The sequence below is a fragment of the Pongo abelii genome, chromosome 10 (genome assembly GCF_028885655.2).
Source record: "Pongo abelii isolate AG06213 chromosome 10, NHGRI_mPonAbe1-v2.0_pri, whole genome shotgun sequence".
Classification (NCBI taxonomy): Eukaryota; Metazoa; Chordata; class Mammalia; order Primates; family Hominidae; genus Pongo; species Pongo abelii.
Genome location: NC_071995.2, coordinates 117,050,787 through 117,069,041, shown reverse-complemented (window position 1 = coordinate 117,069,041; position 18,255 = coordinate 117,050,787). Strand labels below are relative to the sequence as shown.

Here is an 18,255-nt window from a genome sequence, read left to right as displayed (position 1 = left end):
CTTCGGTCAAATTATCTCAAGTCTGTTAATTTTTTTTTTTTTTTTTTTTTGAGACGGAGTCTCACTCTGTCACCAGGCTGGAGTGCAGTGGCACGATCTCAACTCACTGCAACCTCTGGTTCCCAGGTTCAAGCGATTCTCCTGCCTCAGCCTCCCGAGTAGCTGGGACTACAGGCGCCCGCCACCACGCCCAGCAAATTTTTTTTTTTTTTTTTGAGATGGAGTCTTGCTCTGTCACCCTGGCTGGAGTGCAGTGGCGCGATCTTGGCTCACTGCAAGCTCTGCCTCCCAGGTTCATGCCATTCTCCTGCCTCAGCCTCCCGAGTAGCTGGGACTACAGGCACCCGCCACCACGCCCAGCTAATTTTTTGTATTTTTAGTAAAGGTGGGGTTTCACCGTGTTAGCCAGGATGGTCTCGATCTCCTGACCTTGTGATCCGCCCGCCTCGGCCTCCCAAAGTGCTTGGATTATAGGCGTGAGCCATCGTGCCTGGCCTAATTTTTGTATTTTTAGTAGAGACGGAGTTTCACCTTGTTGGCCAGGCTGGTCTCAAACTCCTGATCTCAAATGATACACCCACCTCGGCCTTCCAGAGTTCTGGGATTATAGGCATGAGCCATCGTGCCCGGCCCATTTTAACATCCCTTTAACACTAGGAGGCAACATGGTGAAATGCTTTGAAAGTTGAAATTGCTGAGAGAGTAAATTATGTTAAATGTTCTTACAACAAAAAAAATTTAGTAAGTATATGAGGCGATGGACATATTAATTGTGATTAATCAATGTATATGAACAATAAAACATCACATTTTACACCTTAAATATATACAATTTTGTCAAAAACAAGGAAATAAATTTTTTAAAGTAGGAGGTATTTTATAGGCAACAGCCTCTTATAGTTGGCAGCATTCTTTCTGTTATAAAATAGGGGTGAATATTAAATAATAGTACACCTTACAGTCAATGACATCTCAGACTCAAAGAAATGTGATAGTAGCTGCTCAGTAAATATTCACAAAATAAAATTATTACCAAGAACATTTAATTTCTCAGCAATTACTTGAAAATTATTATATCAGTAATGTAATAAGTCATACAAGTATCTCTTTGACAGCTTTACCATACATTTTCATCTCCCTAGGATTAATTTTGCTAATGGACATGTAAAAGAAGGGTTTTGTTTTTTTTTTTTACATGCAAGACGAACATTAAACTGTTTCAGATATTCCCTAAGCAATGATTTTGCTATTTTCTGTATGTTTGCGGCATAATAATGAAATTCTAAGTGTTAATACAAATAGCATATTTTTAAGTTGTATCTTTTTTTTTTTTTTTTGAGACGGAGTCTCGCACTTGTCGCCCAGGCTAGAGTGCAATGGCGCAATCTCGGCCCACTGCAACCTCCACCCCCCCAGACTCAAGAGATTCTCCTGCCTCAGCCTCCCAAGTAGCTGGGATTACAGGCACCCACCATCACGCCCGGCTAATTTTTGCATTTTTAGTAGCGACAGAATTTCACCGTGTTGCCCACGCTAGTCTCAACCTTCTGACATCAGGTGATCCACCCGCCTCAGCCTCTCAAAGTGCTGGGATTACAGGCATGAGCCACCTCACCCGGCCCAAGTTGTACTTTTAACATCGAAATGACATGGAAAGTTGTGGATAGTCCTGTCCCCTTTTGTTCTGATATCTATCTCTTACATAATACCTTGTTATCCCCTTTCATTATGGTGTCTATCTCTTCTATAATAGTATATATTTTTTAAAAAAACACCCTAATTTAGAAGTTGAATTGCTGGGATGGCATCAAAAAGCAGGATGATGATTATGTTACTGGCACTGTTGATTCCTAAAGATCAAACTTTACAGCTCCTAAGTGTTTAATTCTGTTTTATAAATTATCTTTAGGTAAATTGATCTCCTGTTGAAAGAACTAGTTAAAACTCTTGGAGGTTGAAATTGTCCAGTCACCTGATATTTGATTTTTCAGGATTATATTCAGGAGAAGTTAATCTTGGTTCTCTTCTTTTTAAACTACAGGCATTTAGTTCACCAACAAAGGTCATGGGAGAAACTGGCAAATAGTCTGTCAGCACTGTCAGGGAATGGACTGTGTCCAGAAATAAGTTCTCCAGGAAAGAACAAAACACAAACATAAATGTTATAGATTCTCTGCCTGGAATTTTCTTCTTATACATTAGCCCCTTATAGTTTATCTGTTAATAAATGAATACCGTGATCGTTGTTGGGGAGAAGGGATTATATTTAGTCTTCTAAAGTTTTTCTTTTCATTTTGAAATACTAGTGCTATCTACCTTAAAATGTACAGAGTTATTGAAGAGATACCATGGCCTAGTAAAAAGAACACAGGCCTTGGAGTCTCATAGGATTGGGTTGAAATTTCAGTGTAAACACTATGTGATTTGGTTTCGTTATTTAGCCTAGCTGAACCTCAGTTTCTTCAGTTGGGAAATTGGAAAAATAATACCTATCTTGCCAAGCTATTTTGAGAATTATGAATAACATATGTAACACGCCTAAGGCAGTGAGTGCCTGGCATATAGTAGGAATTCAGTAAATGGTAGCGATTATTTTGTTATCATTAGTTATTATGGTTGTCAACCATATTTGTTCATAAGAAACCTTATGGGCTGGGCACGGCGGCTCATGCCTGTAATTCCAGCACTATGGGAGGCCAAAGTGGGCAGATCACTTGAGGTCAGGAGTTCTGGAGCAGCCTGGCCAACATGGCAAAACCCTGTCTCTATTAAAAATGCAAAAATTAGTCAGGTGTGGTGGCACACATCTGCAGTCCCAGCTACTTGGGAAGCTGACGTGTGGGAATTACTTGAACCCAGGAGGCCCAGGTTGCAGTGAGCCAAGATTGTACGACTACACTCCAGCCTGGGAGACAAAGCAAGACTCTGTCTCAAAAAAAAAAAAAAAAAAAATGCTGGGCGCGTGTAATCTCAACACTTTGGGAGGCCGAGGTGGGCGAATCACGAGGTCAGGAGATCGAGACCATCCTGGCTAACACGGTGAAACCCTGTCTCTACTAAAAATACAAAAAATTAGCCAGTCTTGGTGGCGGGCGCCTGTAGTCCCAGCTACTTGGGAGGCTGAGGCAGGAGAATATTGTGAACCCGGGAGGCAGAGCTTGCAGGGAGCCGAGATCGCGCCACTGCACTCCAGCCTGGGCAACAGAGCAAGATTCTATCTCAAAAACAAAGAAAAAGAAAGGAACCCTTATGCCTTTTCAAGTAGTGTTTATCCGAAGATAGGCATACTCTTTGATTTTTCTCAGTAAAATTAAGCCCAGTAGACGCTCTGATTTATTTTATTTTGTTTTTTAAATTTTTTTTATTTCAATAGCTTTTGTAGTACAGGTGTTTTTTGGTTACATGGATGAATATAGTGGTGAATTCTGAGATTTTAGTGCACTTGTCACCTGAGTAGTGTACATTGTACCCACTACGTAGTCTTTTATCCCACACCCCCTCCTACCCTTCCTCTTCTGAGTCTCCAAAGTCCATTATATTACTCTGTATGCCTTTGCGTATTCATAGCTTAGCACCCATTTATAAGTGAGAATATAATGGTGTTCGGTTTTCCAATCCTGAGTTACTTCTCTTAGAATAATTGCCTCTAGCTCCATTCAAGTTACTGTGAAAGACATTATTTCATTACTTTTTTTGTCTGAGTAGTACTCCATGGTGTATATATACCACATTTTCTTTCTTTCTTTTTTTTTTTTTTTTCAAGAGGAAGTCTCGCTCGGTCGCCAGGTTGGAGTACAGTGGCGTGATCTTAGCTCACTGCAACCGCCGCCTCCCGGGTTCAAGCAATTCTCCTGCCTCAGCCTCCCGAGTAGCTGGGACTACAGGCACGTGCCACCACACCCAGCTAATTTTTTTATTTTTAGTAGAGACGGGGTTTCACCCTGTTGGCAAGGATGATCTCAATCTCTTGACCTCATAATCCTCCCGCCTGGGCCTCCCAAAATGCTGGGATTATAGGCGTGAGCCACCATGCCTGGCCACCACATTTTCTTTATTTACTCCTTGGTCAGTGGACACTTAGGTTCATTCCATATCTTTCTGATTGTAAATTGGGCTGCAATAAACATACATGTAGGCACTCTAATTTAGTTTAATCTTTACCAAGCAGAGCAGTATCCAGAAACTTGATTAAACTGACCTTCCTGAACCTTGATCTTACATAACAGAGATTGATCATACACAAAAACTTGATCAGTGTCTCTAAGTTAAAAGGAAACTACTGTTTTTTCTTTTAATGTAGCTAGCTCAGCATTTTTATGCTTCTACCTTTTTCCTTTCATTTAAGAATATATGTATTCCACCGGGCGCAGTGGCTCACGCCTGTAATCCAGCACCTTAGGAGGCCGAGGCGGGCAGATGATGAGGTCAGGAGATCAAGACCGTCTTGGCTAACACAGTGAAACCCCGTCTCTACTAACAATACAAAAAATTAGCCAGGCGTGGTGGTGGGAACCTGTAGTCCCAGCTACTCAGGAGGCTGAGGCAGGAGAATGGCGTGAACCTGGGAGGCAGAGCTTGCAGTGAGCTGAGATCACGCCACTGCACTCCAGCCTGGACGACAGAGCAAGACTCTGTCTCAAAAAAAAAAAAAAAAAAAAAAAAAAAAAAAAAAAAAAAATTGTATGTATTCTGTATCACAAGGTGACTTCAGAAGCGTTCCCAATTCCTATTCTGCTGCATATGTAGAAGAAGCTCTATTCAAACTACTATATTTCGCCGGGGACAGTGGCTCATGCCTGTAATCTCAGCACTTTGCACTTTGGGAGGCCGAGGCAGGTGGTTCACCTGAGGTCAGGATTTTGAGACCAGCCACCTGGCCAACATGGAGAAACCCCGTCTCTACTAAAAATACAAAAATTAGCCGGGCATGGCGGCACATGCCTGTAATCCCAGCTACTCGGGAGGCTGAGGCAGGAGAATCTCTTGAGCCTGGGAGGTGGAGGTTGCAGTGAGCCCAGATCATGCCTCTTAACTCCAGCCTTGGTGACAGAGCGAGACTCTGTCTCAAAAAAAAAAGAAAAGAAAAAAGCAAACTACTATATTCTACAATAAGTATTGACAAACTTTCTCTGATGGACCAGATAATAAGCATTTTAGGCTTTGGAGGCTATTCAATGTCTATCATAACTACTCAACTTTGCCGCTGGAGGATGAAAGCAGTCATAGACAATACATTAATGAACAGGCATGGCTGTGTTCCAATAAACTTAGAAAAGCAGGCTGATAGCTGAATTTGGCCCATGGGCCATCGTTTGCCAGCCCTTGCTCTGTAGTATTCTGGCTCAGGAGTGAGCCTTGTCACCATTGCTCAGAGGATTTATTTATTACATCTAGCAAAGACTTGAACATAGATGAGATCACTTGAAGCTAATTCTCAGAGAATGCTTCCCAGACTATAGAGCTGTTAGAGTACCTTTAGTCATGTGCTTCTCTATTAGAATTATTTCTTCTACCATCACATGGTCAGCCATCTTTTCTGCTTGTTCCTGGGCAGAATGCTTGCGACTTTTAGGCCTTCTCTTTGCTGCTTCAAGTCCAAGCCACTGCCTTTTATTGAACTGAATTTTGTTTGTGTTTTTGTTCTTTCATCCTTTTCTTTTCAAATTTGTTTTTCTCTTGCTTCAGTCTCCTTTCCCTTCTGTTTCACTATTTCTCCTATGCAACTCAGTGTTCTGAGAAGCTGGGATTGTTTTTTTTTTTAACTTTTTGCCAGTAAGTGGGAGGGTTCCGGTCCTTCTAATAGTGAATGAAGCCATCAAATAGTATCTGTCATGAGCCCCGAGACTTAGTGTCTTCTCAGTCATTTTTGTAATTTTGTAATTACTTACTGAGCAAAGATTCTTTTTTTGTTGGCAGAGTTTATTCTGTGCTTTAATTTGCCTCACCTTCATTTATTTATTTAAAAGTTTTAGGGGCCACCTGCTGTGTACCAGGTACTGTTCTCAGCACTGAGAATGCAGAGATGAACATAATAGATGTTGTTCCTGCCCTCATGAAGTTTAGCAAAGAAGACACACATTAAATAAAGAATTAGGCTAGGCACAGTGGCTCATGCCTCTAATCTCAGCACTTTGGGAGGCTAAGGTGGGAGGATCGCCTGAGCCTGCGAGTTTGAGACAAGCTTGGGCAATATAATGAGATCTCATCTCTACAAAAACCTTAAAAAAATTAGCCAAGCATGGTGACGTGTGCCTGTAGCTGGGGCTACTAGGGAGGGTGCGGTAGAAGGATGGTTTGAGTGAGAAAGAGAGAGGGAGGAAAGGAAGGGAGGGGGGAGGGATGGAGGAAGGAAGGAAGGAAGGAAGAAAATAATTATGCAAATAGTCCAGGCATGGTCACTCATGCCTATAATCCCGCACTTTGGGAGGCTGGGGCGGGCAAATCGCTTGAGCCCAGGAGTTTGAGACCAGCCTAGGCAACATGGCAAAACCCCATCTCTACAAAAAAAAAAAAAAAAAAAAAAAAACGCAAAATAAGTAGCTGGACTTGATGGCACATGCCGATAATCCCAGCTACTCAGGAGGCAGAAATGGGAGCATCACCTGAGCCCAGGAGGTCAAGGCCGCAGTGAGCCGAGATGCACTCCCTCCAGCCTGGGTGACAGAGTAAGACCCTGTCTCAAAAAAATTGCACAAATAATTAGGGCTGTGATATATGGAAGAAAGCAAAAAATACAATTTGCAATGACAAAATCTAATAGGAGACCTAGTCTGAGAGGTCAGGGAAGGTTTCCCTGAGGAAGTGATTATAAACACATAATGAATCCTGAATACATACTTGTTAAATTCATATAGAAATGAAGTTATATTTGAGATGAAACCTGAAAGGATTGTCGAGAATTAGCCTGTAATACCAGCACTTTGGAAGGCTAAGGGAGGAGGATCACTTGAGCCCAGGAGTTTGAGGTTACAATGAGCTGATCACGCCATTGCACTCCAGCCCGGGCAACAGAGCAAGACCCTGACACACACACACATACACAAAAAGATGTACCCAGATAAAGTTTAGGCAGCAAGAGGGAGAGGGGTGTCCGGACCAAGAAAACAGCGTTTGTGAAAAAAACCCAGCTTGCTTCTTTGAGTGAAGCACGTGTAAAGCATGAGAGAGGGAAAAATAGGGTACTTCTCAGAATCGGGCTCTGGAGGTAGCCAGACCCATGATAATGAAGTCCAAGAGACTATGTTTAAGGATTTGGACTTTGTCCTAAGAATGATGGGAAGCCATTGGTGGTTACGTGATCTAGTTCCACGTGATTTTATTTATTTATTTATTTATTAATGAGACAAGGTCTCACTCTGTCATCCAGGCTGGAGTGCAGTGGTGTGATCTTGGCTCACTGCAACCTCCACCTCCCAGGTTCAAGTGATTCTCCTGCCTCAGCCTCCCGAGTAGCTGGGATTACAGGCAAAAGCCACCACACCTGGCTAATTTTGTATTTTTAGTAGAGACGGGGTTTCACTATGTTGGCCAGGCTTCCACGTGGTTTTAAATACGGTTGGTCCTCCAAATCTGTGGGTTCCACATCCGTGAATTCCATCAGCCACAGATTAGAAATATTCAGGAAAAAAAAAAAAGGAGGGTTGAGTCTTTATAGGAAATTGTTTAGGAAATAATGACAAGAAAAAGTCTATACAAGTCTGAACATGTAGACTTTTTTTCTTCTCATTATTTTCTAAACAATGTGGTATAACTATTTACATAGCATTTACATTATACTAGATATCATAGCTAATCTAGAGATGATTTAAAGTATACAGACAGAAGGATGTGTGCAGGTTACATGCAAATACTATGCCGTTCTATATAAGAAACTTGAGATCCATGGATTTTGCTATATGCAGGGGAGAATGGGAACCAGTCACCCACAGATACCTAGGGATGACTGAACTTGAAGTTGCCAGAAAGCAAGCTCTACAAACTTTCTAAAATCTGCCCCCTGAAAAGTAAACCCAAACCAGATTTTTTTAATCTTTTGCATTTGAAACAGATACAAATCCATTTGTCCACACAGCAACTTCCAAATTTCCACTTGTTAACAGTTTATATCACTGTAATACCAATATCTGTTTCATAAGTATAAAGTATCCTATTGAGAGGTCAATAAAAAATACTTGGGAGGCCAAGGTGGGTGGATCACGAGGTCAGGAAATCGAGACCATCCTGGCTAATATGGTGAAACCCCGTATCTACTAAAAATACAAAAAAATTAGCTGGGCGTGGTGGCATGCGCCTGTAGTCCCAGCTACTCGGGAGGCTGAGGCAGGAGAATCACTTGAACCTGGAGGCAGAGGTTGCAGTGAGCCTAGATCGTGCCACTGCACTCCAGCCTGGTGACAGAGCGAGACTCTGTCTCAAAAAAAAACAAAAGTGTATATATATATACACATATATATACACACACACACACACACATAAATATACATATATACATAAAATATATATATACATAAAATTAACTGTCTATATATAAAGAGAGACTACTATATTTCATTTTTTATTTATTTATTTTTTATTTTTGAGACAGAGTCTCACTCCATCACTCAGGCTGGAGTGCAGTGGCATGATCTCAGCTCATTGCAACCTCCGCCTCCCGGGTTCAAGTGATTCCCCTCTCAGCCTCCCAAGTAGCTGGGATTACAGGCGCATGCCACCAGGCCTAGCTAACTTTTGTATTTTTAGTAGAGACAGGGTTTTACCATGATGGCCAGGCTGGTCTTGAACTCCTGACCTCAGGTGATCTGCCCGCTTAGTCTCCCAAAGTTCTGGGATTATAGGCATGAGCCACCATGCCTGGCCTAGACTACTGTTATTTCAGAGGTACAGAAATCACTTAATCAAGACTATAAGTTGCCCCTCCAAAATACAGCAAATGAATAGGTATAGTTGTCATCTGCTTAAGTGCTGCTAAATGACTTAAAGTTTACTACTTTTCAACCTTGTCCATTCTGGTTTCTTGTTTTGTTTTTTAACTACTCTGGCTGTGTACAAATTTTTCCTTCTGTGAGTGAAAATGTCTTTTCTGTAACTTCACCTCTTAGCCTTGTTCTGTTTTTGGAACTGCATAGAATAAGCCCAATTTGTCATTTTAGAAGTAGTTAATAGAAGAAGAGCCTTTACTTAAAAACTAAGGTGCTCTAATGAAACTAGAGATCAGAATATGAATTAGAAAGTGAGACTATATAAAAAATCCATTAGGGTAAGCACAGTAGAAAGAGATAGTGATTTTTCTTCTTCTCTTCCTTTTTTTTTTTTGAGATGGAGTCTCACTCTGTTGCCCAGGCTGGAGTGCAGTGGTGTGATCTCGGCTCACTGCAAGCTCCGCCTTCTGGATTCACGCCATTCTCCTGCCTCAGCCTCCCAAGTAGCTGGAACTACAGGTGCCTGCCACCACGCCTGGCTAATTTTTTTGTATTTTTAGTAGAGACAGGGTTTCACCTTGTTAGCCAGGATGGTCTCGATCTCCTGACCTCGTGATCCACCCAAAGTGCTGGATTCCCAAAGTGCTGGAATTACAGGCGTGAGCCACCGTGCCCGGCCTGATAGTGATTTATCTTCTATTCCATAACAACTAATAAATAGCATAAAATTAACTGTACTCGGAACTAGAGCCTTGTTTCTTTCCTTTGATCCACAAATGGAACCCCTAATATGTGAATCACATTTTATTACAAATTCTGGGGGAATAAGTAAAAGAAAAAGAATATTCAGGTTATAAGATCTTGTGCTCTTAGAGCTTGTGATTTCTTTTGAGAGAAAAGATTTGTATGATGATGTAGATGTAATAGGTGAGCACATGCCAAATGACCAGTATGCCAAGGGAGAGTTGGAAGAGTTCCAATAAAGAGATCATGGTGGGCTGGGGAGGAGTAAATCCTCTACCAGGAAATACCTAGCCAGATACAGTGCATCATGCCTGTAATCCCAGCACTTTGGGAGGCTGAGGCAGGAGGTTAGCTTGAGCCCACAAGTTCAAGACCAGCCTGGTTTAAGACGGGGTCTCACTCTGTTACCCAGGCTGGAGTGCAGGGGCGTGATCTCAGCCCACTGCAACCTCCACCTCCTGGTTTCAAGTGATTCTCCTGCCTCAACCTCCCAAGTAGCTGGGATTACAGGCTTGTGCCAACATGCCCGGTTAATTTTGTATTTTTAGTAGAGACAAGTTTCACCATGTTGCCCAGGCTGGTCTCAAACTCCTGGCCTCAGGTGATCCGCCGGCCTCAGCCTCCCAAAGTGTTGGGATTATAGGTGTGAGCCAACGCACCCAGCCTCTATACAAAAAAAAAAAAATTATTTAAATTAGTCCAGCGTGGTGGCACACACCCATAGTCTCAGCTACTCAAGAGGTTGAGGATCTCATGAGCCTGAAAGGTCAAGGCTATTGTGAGCCATGATGTGCCACTGCACTCCAGCCTGGGCAACAGAGCAAGTCCTCATCTCAAAAAATCAATAATTAAAAAATAAATGCCTGACTCACTGAGTTTCTGTTTAGAGTGGGATGGACCAGACTTTATTTATAATTTATAGTCCCCTTCCTCCTTTCCATTTCTCTCTCTACTGTCACCCCTAGCAATTATTTGGCCTGAATCAGGCATCAGACGGTATTTACTGAATATAATTGGTTTATCTCCCATGCTGTAAGTGATTTTTGTTGTTCTTTTGAGACAGAGTCTCACTCTGTCGCCCAGGCTTGGGCACAGTGGCGCGATCTCGGCTTACTGCAAGCTCCGCCTCTCGGGTTCATGCCATTCTCCTGCCTCAGCCTCCCGAGTAGTTGGGACTACAGGTGCCTGCCACCATGCCCAGCTAATTTTTTTGTATTTCTTTTTTTTTTTTTTTTTTTTTTGTTTGTTTGTAGAGACGGGGTTTCACCGTGTTAGCCAGGATGGTCTCGATCTCCTGACCTCGTGGTCCACCTACCTCGGCCTCCCAAAGTGCTGGGATTACAGGCATGAGCCACCGCGCCCGGCCATTCTGTTAGTGATGTTTAAGATGTTTCATTCTGGGACTGGGCGCAGTGGCTGACGCCTGTAATCCCAGCACTTTGGGAGGCCAAGGCGGGTAGATCACGAGGTCAGGAGTTCAAGACCAGCCTGGCCAATATGAGGAAACCCCCTCTCTACTAAAAACACAAAAATTAGGCCGGGCACAGTGGCTCACGCCTGTAATCCCAGCACTTTGGGAGGCTGAGGTGGGTGGATCACCTGAGGCTGGGAGTTCAAGACCAGCCTGACCAATGTGGAGAAAACCCATCTCTACTAAAAAATACAAAATTAGCCAGGCGTGGTGGCTCATGCCTGTAATCCCAGCTACTCAGGAGGCTGAGGCAGGAGAATTGCTTGAACCTGGGAGGCGGAGGTTGTAGTGAGCTGGGATCGCTCCATTGCACTCCAGCCTGGGCAACAAGAGTGAAACTCCATCTCAAAAAAAAAAGAAAGAAAGAAAGAAATTAGCCAGGCACGATGTCAGGCGCCTGTAGTCCCAGCTACTTGGGAGGCTGAGGCAGGAGAATCACTTGAACCCAGGAGGCAGAGGTTGCAGATCGTGCCACTGCACTCCAGCCTGGGCGACAGAGCAAGACTCCGTCACAAAAAAAATAAGTTGCATTTTATAGTAATCTTTTTTCCTTATTCTGTGTTTCTTTGCTTTCTGAATTTTTTAAGTGAATATGAATTTTTTTCTTTTTCACCAAATACCCAGACTTCAAGAAGAGAATATATATTTTCAAGCTAAAACGCACATGCAAAGATCTTCACACCTATTGTGGGAAAATATGCAAAAGCCAATTTTTTGAAGCTATGTGAAAAAAAGAAAAAACTTTTCTTTCACTCTTTTGAAATGAGTTCTGTTAGGAGCTTTGCCAATGTACATTTAATGTCCGGCAGCTTCTTCTGAATGGCTATCTTGGGCCAACCTTAGAGATTAAAATAAGTGGATTATGTGGCATGATGACAGTAATGAGCTATTGATTTAGCAGCAAAGCTTTGCTTATAGTTTCTTATTTCTCTGTCTGCCTGGTTTCCTTCAAGAACTACTTTATTGTGTTTCTTTCCTCTTCCAGCGGAACGGAAGCCCCCCCTTTTCAACATGAATGCAATGAGTGCCTTATATCACATTGCCCAGAATGACTCCCCAACGTTACAGTCTAATGAATGGTAAGACTCTGCTATCATTTTAAATCTCTAAGAAAATCACCATATGTATTTGACATTTTTATTACATTACGTTTTGAATATCTGACCTAGAAAGCATTTCTTTCCTTCACTGTATGTTGTTACAAGTGACACTGATGCCTCGCAAGCATCAACTGTCTACACATGCACACATGCATAGATTTACTTATTTTTGCCTTCACCGTGGCTTGCACTGTGTTCTTAATGTGTCTAGTAACTGAAATCCTGCAGGGAACATGCCTTGCTACCCTCCTAACAACTGTATTGTCCCAGGTCATGATGGTCTTGTATTGATCATCTCAGCTGATATCACTTCTCAGCAGAGATAAGGGGCCCTCTATGATGTCACTATTTCTCCAGTTGTCTTTTTTTTTTAAACTATATATACGCTTAAATGTGTTGAGACAGAGCATACATTATCTATTCAGATACAGTGTTCCTTGCTGAAAAGTATGACATTTTTATAACTATTTGGGCCACAAGAATTATTTTAAAAGGCACAATATTAAAGAAGAATGGATAAAATGGAACTTTTAAGATAGGAAGAATTTTTATTCAGGAAGCCTACTCCTGGGTTCTCCATCCCTCATGCTTCAAATTTTACTACTTTGTTATAGATTGTGGGTGGTAGAGGAATTAACAACTGGTAATTAAGAATATAGAGTTGAGACTATGAGAATTGTTGTCTTTGGAGAGAAAAATGTATATAAAACTATTTTATTTAAACATAGTATTTTTGTTTTCTGATGTATATTATGATTTGACCTTCCTTATATATTAAGATGTATCAGTATGTTGACTAACTTGAAACTTGTCCTCACTCATTATCCAAAAGAATTTTAGATATCATAACTTGAAAATGCTCCAGTTCTCCTGATATTCCAAAGCATTTTATTTTTTTAAATCTCCTTAAATGCAAAATTTTCCCTTGAATGAAAATTGTTTTAAGTAATCAGTGTGCTCTACAGACCCTGAGTTTATTTTCTTTTGTGTATTTGCACACACAGGACAGACTCCTTTAGGAGATTTGTTGATTACTGCTTGCAGAAAATACCTCAGGAAAGGCCAACATCAGCAGAACTATTAAGGGTAATTTTTCAAATTTATATTTGAGGAGGGGGATTTAAAGTCATGTTATAGTGGAATATAATAAATCATTCCAGTGGCAGCTCATCATGACAAAGTGGTTTAGAATGTGCTACCTTGTCATTTATCCTGAGATAAGTAGCTAGGCATAGAAATAGCAAGATTATTGCAACATATGTGCTATGTATTCCCTGTGGATAGTTTTTTCCCTATCTTTTCTATTTTTTCCCCTCCCTCCCTGTTCCTTTTTTGCCTTATAACAAATAATATTTCTCCTCCTTGCACTAGTCATCATTGTGATGTTCCTGGGCCTAACAACTGCATAAACATTAATCCAGTGGTCTCAGGACAGAGCTGGCCGGTGGTTCAAACACCAACTCTGGGATTTTCAGTTAGGTTGTTGCCAAATCCTCAGGCAGTGAAGGTAGATGATAACTATATAGAGTAGACATTTACGTAGTATTATGACATGTTAGTGATAAGAGTATCGTGTTAACCACATTTATCTGATTTAACTATCACCAAGCATCTCTCTTCATGTAATATTTTACTGTAGACTTTATACATAGGCAGTGTGTTGCATCAATATCAGTGTAGTATGTGGAAATCTTTTACAGTAGAAGTGTTTTATTTGGCGCACAATAGTCCAAATTTCTTTAATCCTTTTTTTTGCATGTTTGTTTTTCAACCCTTTCTGTTTCTTCCATCTCTAGAATGGCTGGCTTTTATTGTATAGCAGTTCTGTTTGTTTGTTTTTAAGAAAAACTCAGAAGAATTGTATTGCCTCAATTTGTAAAGCTTAAAAATGTTTGCCTTTATAATTTAAGAACACCTTGGCTAGGTGACAAGTAAGTTTTTACTTCTTGTGAGCAGTAGGCCACAGGAGTATGGTAAGAGAAGCAACAGGACAAAGGGCTTGATCTTGTTCTCCTTTGTTGTGGAGCCCTTACATGTTTTAAACATGAACTACTTAGCAACAATTCCATGTTTCTTTAGGTGAAAATAGCAACCAGAACAAAACACCAGAAACACACAATAATATCTTTATTACCTTGAAGTACACAAAGATCTTAAAAACAAACAAACAAAAAACCAAGACATAAGAATTACTACCATAAAAGGGGAAAAAATGTGGAGCTGGGTATGGTGGCTCACGCCTATAATCCCAGCATCTCAGGACGCTGAGGCAGGAGGATCACATGAGCCCAGGATTTTGAGGTTATAGTGAGGTATGATTGTGCCACTGCACTCCAGCCTGGGCAAGAGAGTGAAAATACCATCTCTAAAAAAAAAAAAAAGGAAAATATGAATAAATTTGGGGTATGTTAAAGTTAAGGGTTACAGACAACAAAAGGATATAAAAAGCAAATGGGCAGAGGTAAAGAAAAAAACGAAAGAGAAAAAACATAACAGTTTAAAAAATCACATTATAAGCAATGAACATGTAGTAAACCAACCCATTTAGGATGTTTCCAATGGTGAATAGGCTTAAGGAAATAAAATAGAATTAAGTACAAAAAATAAAAGTTCTAAAGATGAGTATAAAGAAAACGATACATTTGGAAGACAAAGGAGATCTAATATATGCCAACCTATTATTCCTGAAAAAGAAAACAAAACACATGGAGGAGAAGATATTTAAAGATATCCTTGAAGAACACTTTTCTGGAAATGTTTGGATCTTCCTTTGATTTGATTCCATCTTGATTTGATGGACCAAATCAAATGGGCCAACTATTTATTCAACAAATATTTACTGATTGTCTGCTGGGTGTCAAGTACTATTCTAAGCACAGAGAATACAGTAGTACACAATAAAAACATAGTGCCTGCCCTTGTGAAACTTACAAGAAGGAGTAAGAAATAAATAAGTAGGCCAGGCGTGGTGGCTCACGCCTGTAATCCCAGCACTTTGGGAGGCCAAGGTGGGAGGATCAGGAGGTCACCAGTTCAAGACCAGCCTGGCCAACATGGTGAAACCCCGTCTCTACTAAAAATACAAAAATTAGCCGGGCGTGGTAGCAAGCCCCTATATTCCCAGCTACTCAGGAGGCTGAGGCAGGAGAATCACTTGAAACCGGAAGGCGGAGATTACAGTGAGCCAAGGTAGCACCACTGCTCTCCAGCCGGGGCAACAGAGCGACACTAGGTCTCAAAAAAAAAAAAGAAAAAAGAAAAGAAATAAATATATGTTATAGTGCCAGATGATGTTAAGTGTTGTACAGAAAAATAAATTAGACAAGCATCAAGATTGACAGGTGCTGCTATTTTAGGTAAGGAGAAGGCCATTCAAGGAGGTGACATTTAAGCAGATCCATGCATGAAGAGGGGGACCATGTAACTGATCTTCATTGATCAATAAATCATGTCCTGGTGAAGTCCCTGAACTCTAGGAATAAAGAAAGATTCATACAAGCAGACTGAAAAAGTTTATTTTGGGGTGGAAAAACCAACTGGCTCCAGACCTACCGCTTCAGGAACAGTCAAAGCCAGAAAACAATAGAACAACGTTTGCAGAGTTCTAAGGGAAATAAAATATAAGCCAGGAATTGTGAGCCAGCCAAGATGTTCTTAAATTATAAAGGCAGCTGACATCTTCGAGCCCCACACATTTAGGCAATGCAACCTTTCAGCGCTTTCCTTTTAAAAATTGCTCAATAACAGAATCTAGCCAATATAGAGATGAAGCAAAAAGAAGAAAAAGAGGGAGGAAGGCAGGCAGGAAGAATGAATGAGGGACTGGAGAAACTGGTAAAAGGGCTGATGGTAAATATTGAATTTAAAGAGGCCCTTCCCCAAATACTTATTTATTTATTTTGCATGGCTAAAGAAGCTGTATGTTCTTCATTTTAAATAGGTCTCACAAATTTCCAAAAGGAAAAATACAGTAGAAGACAGAACATGGGGCTGGGCACAGTGCCTTACACCTGTAATCCCAGCACTTTGGAATGCTGAGGCAGGCAGATCACTTGAACCTAGGTGTTCAAGACCAGCCTGGACATGACGAAACCCCATCTCTATAAAAATTAGCCAGGTGCAGTGGCATGCGCCTGTAGTCCCAGCTGCTTTGGAGGCTCAAGCAGGAGAATCACTTGAGCCTGGGAGGCAGAGGTTGCAGTGAGCCGAGATCCTGCCATTGCACTTCAGCCTGGGTGATGGGAGTGAAACCCTGTCTCAAAAAAAAGAAGAAGAAGAAGAGCTGGGTGCAGTGGCTCACACCTATAATCCCAGCACTTTAGGAGGCCAAAGCGGGCAGATCACCTGAGGCCAGAAGTTCAAGACCAGCCTGGCCAACATGCAGAAACCCCATTTCTACTAAAAATATAAGTATTAGCCAGGCATGGTGGTTCACATCTGTAGTCCCAGCTAATCGAGTGGCTGAGGCAGGAGAATCGCTTGATCAACTAGGAGGTTGCAGTGAGCCGAGATCGTGCCTCTGCATTCCAGCCTGGGTAACAGCAAGACTCTGTCTCAAAAAATAATAAGAGAAGGTAGAACATGAAAAAGAAATCTCCCTCCCATTTCAGGCCCCCTCACTAGCAACCACTGCACCTATTTTGTACCTCTCCTTCTAGTGATATTTTATGCATATAAAAGTAAATATTGTTTTTATTTTTGCACAGATGACAGCAAACCATAAAAACTGTTCCACCCTGATTTTTCTTTTTACTTTACAGTGTGCTTAGGATATTGTTTTGTATTACTACATGCAAAGCTACCTCATTCTTTTTAATGGCTCCATAATATTCTCAGATGGACCATAATTTGTTTAACCAACGCATTTAGGATGTTTCCAATCTTTTGCTATTACAAACTGTGCTGCAATGAATATCTTTGTGTATATGGCATTTTGTCCCTGTAAAAGAATATCTAAAGAATAAATTCTGGCCGGGCATGGTGGTTCACACCTGTAATCCCAGCACTTTGTGGGGCCAAGGTGGGCGGATCACAAGGTCAGGAGTTCAAGACCAGCCTGGCCAAAATAGTGAAACCCCATCTCTACTAAAAATACAAAAATTAGCTGGGCATGGTGGCATGCGTCGATAATCCCAGCTACTCAGGAAGCTGAGGCAGGAGAATCACTTGAACCTGGAAGGCGAAGGTTGCAGTGAGCTGAGATCGTGCCACTGCACTCCAGCCAGGGCAACAGAGCAAGACTCCATCTCAAAAAAATAAAGAAAGAAATAAAAATAAAATAAAGAAATTCCTAGAAGTGGGATTGCTCATCAATGTGGATTTTAAATTTAGATAGATATTGCCCATTTGTCCTTCAAAGCAGTTGCACCAATTTATAGTCCCACTGTGAAAGTATGAAGATTGATACTTTTTGAACTTTGTCAGATCAGTGAAAACTTTTCTCACTGTAGTTTTAATGGTATTTCACATTATGGGAGATGTTGAACATCTCTCTCATATGTTGAAAAGCCATTTGTATTTCCTTTTTAATTTATTGTATATCTTGGATTTTTTTTCCTATTTCTCTTTTGAGATTCTTTATGCGGATGTTTTGCGGAAAGGAGGTGGGGAGAGTTATGCAAAAATTTGTTACAAGGAGTGAGGTAAAAATCTACCTTTTTTTTCCCCCAGTTAAGCTATCTACTTACTCCGAGATATTTTTCAATAATCCATCTTTTCCACACCTTTTTGCCCTGACAGTAAAACATCACTTTCACACTTAATCCATTTAAATAAACAACTGAGGTAAAATTATTGAAATGGTGAAAGGACAGATGTAAGTGTTATAAACATTTGCAATGTAAAAATAATGTAATTAGAAAAATCTAAGGGCAAGAAAAACATATGCATACTAATTTCCTTATCTTTCAGAGTAGATGGACAATAATATTTCTTAAAATATATAGGACAAAAGAACTAAAGTAACTTCAATCTTGCAAAGCCTTTAATAATTTTTTTTTAACTTTAGAGGATCTTTTAGGAA

General features: G+C 40.9%; 1 protein-coding gene across 2 annotated transcripts in view; it reads left to right on the top strand.

Annotated features, from left to right (window-relative positions):
* The window catches only part of TAOK3 (TAO kinase 3), a 223,201-nt gene that overhangs the window by 147,407 nt on the left and 57,539 nt on the right, over positions 1–18,255 (top strand). For both annotated transcript variants that reach the window (XM_009248295.4, NM_001133509.2), the window contains 2 exon segments: positions 12,119–12,212; positions 13,238–13,319. In XM_009248295.4, coding sequence (XP_009246570.1) covers positions 12,119–12,212; positions 13,238–13,319 — 176 coding nt within the window.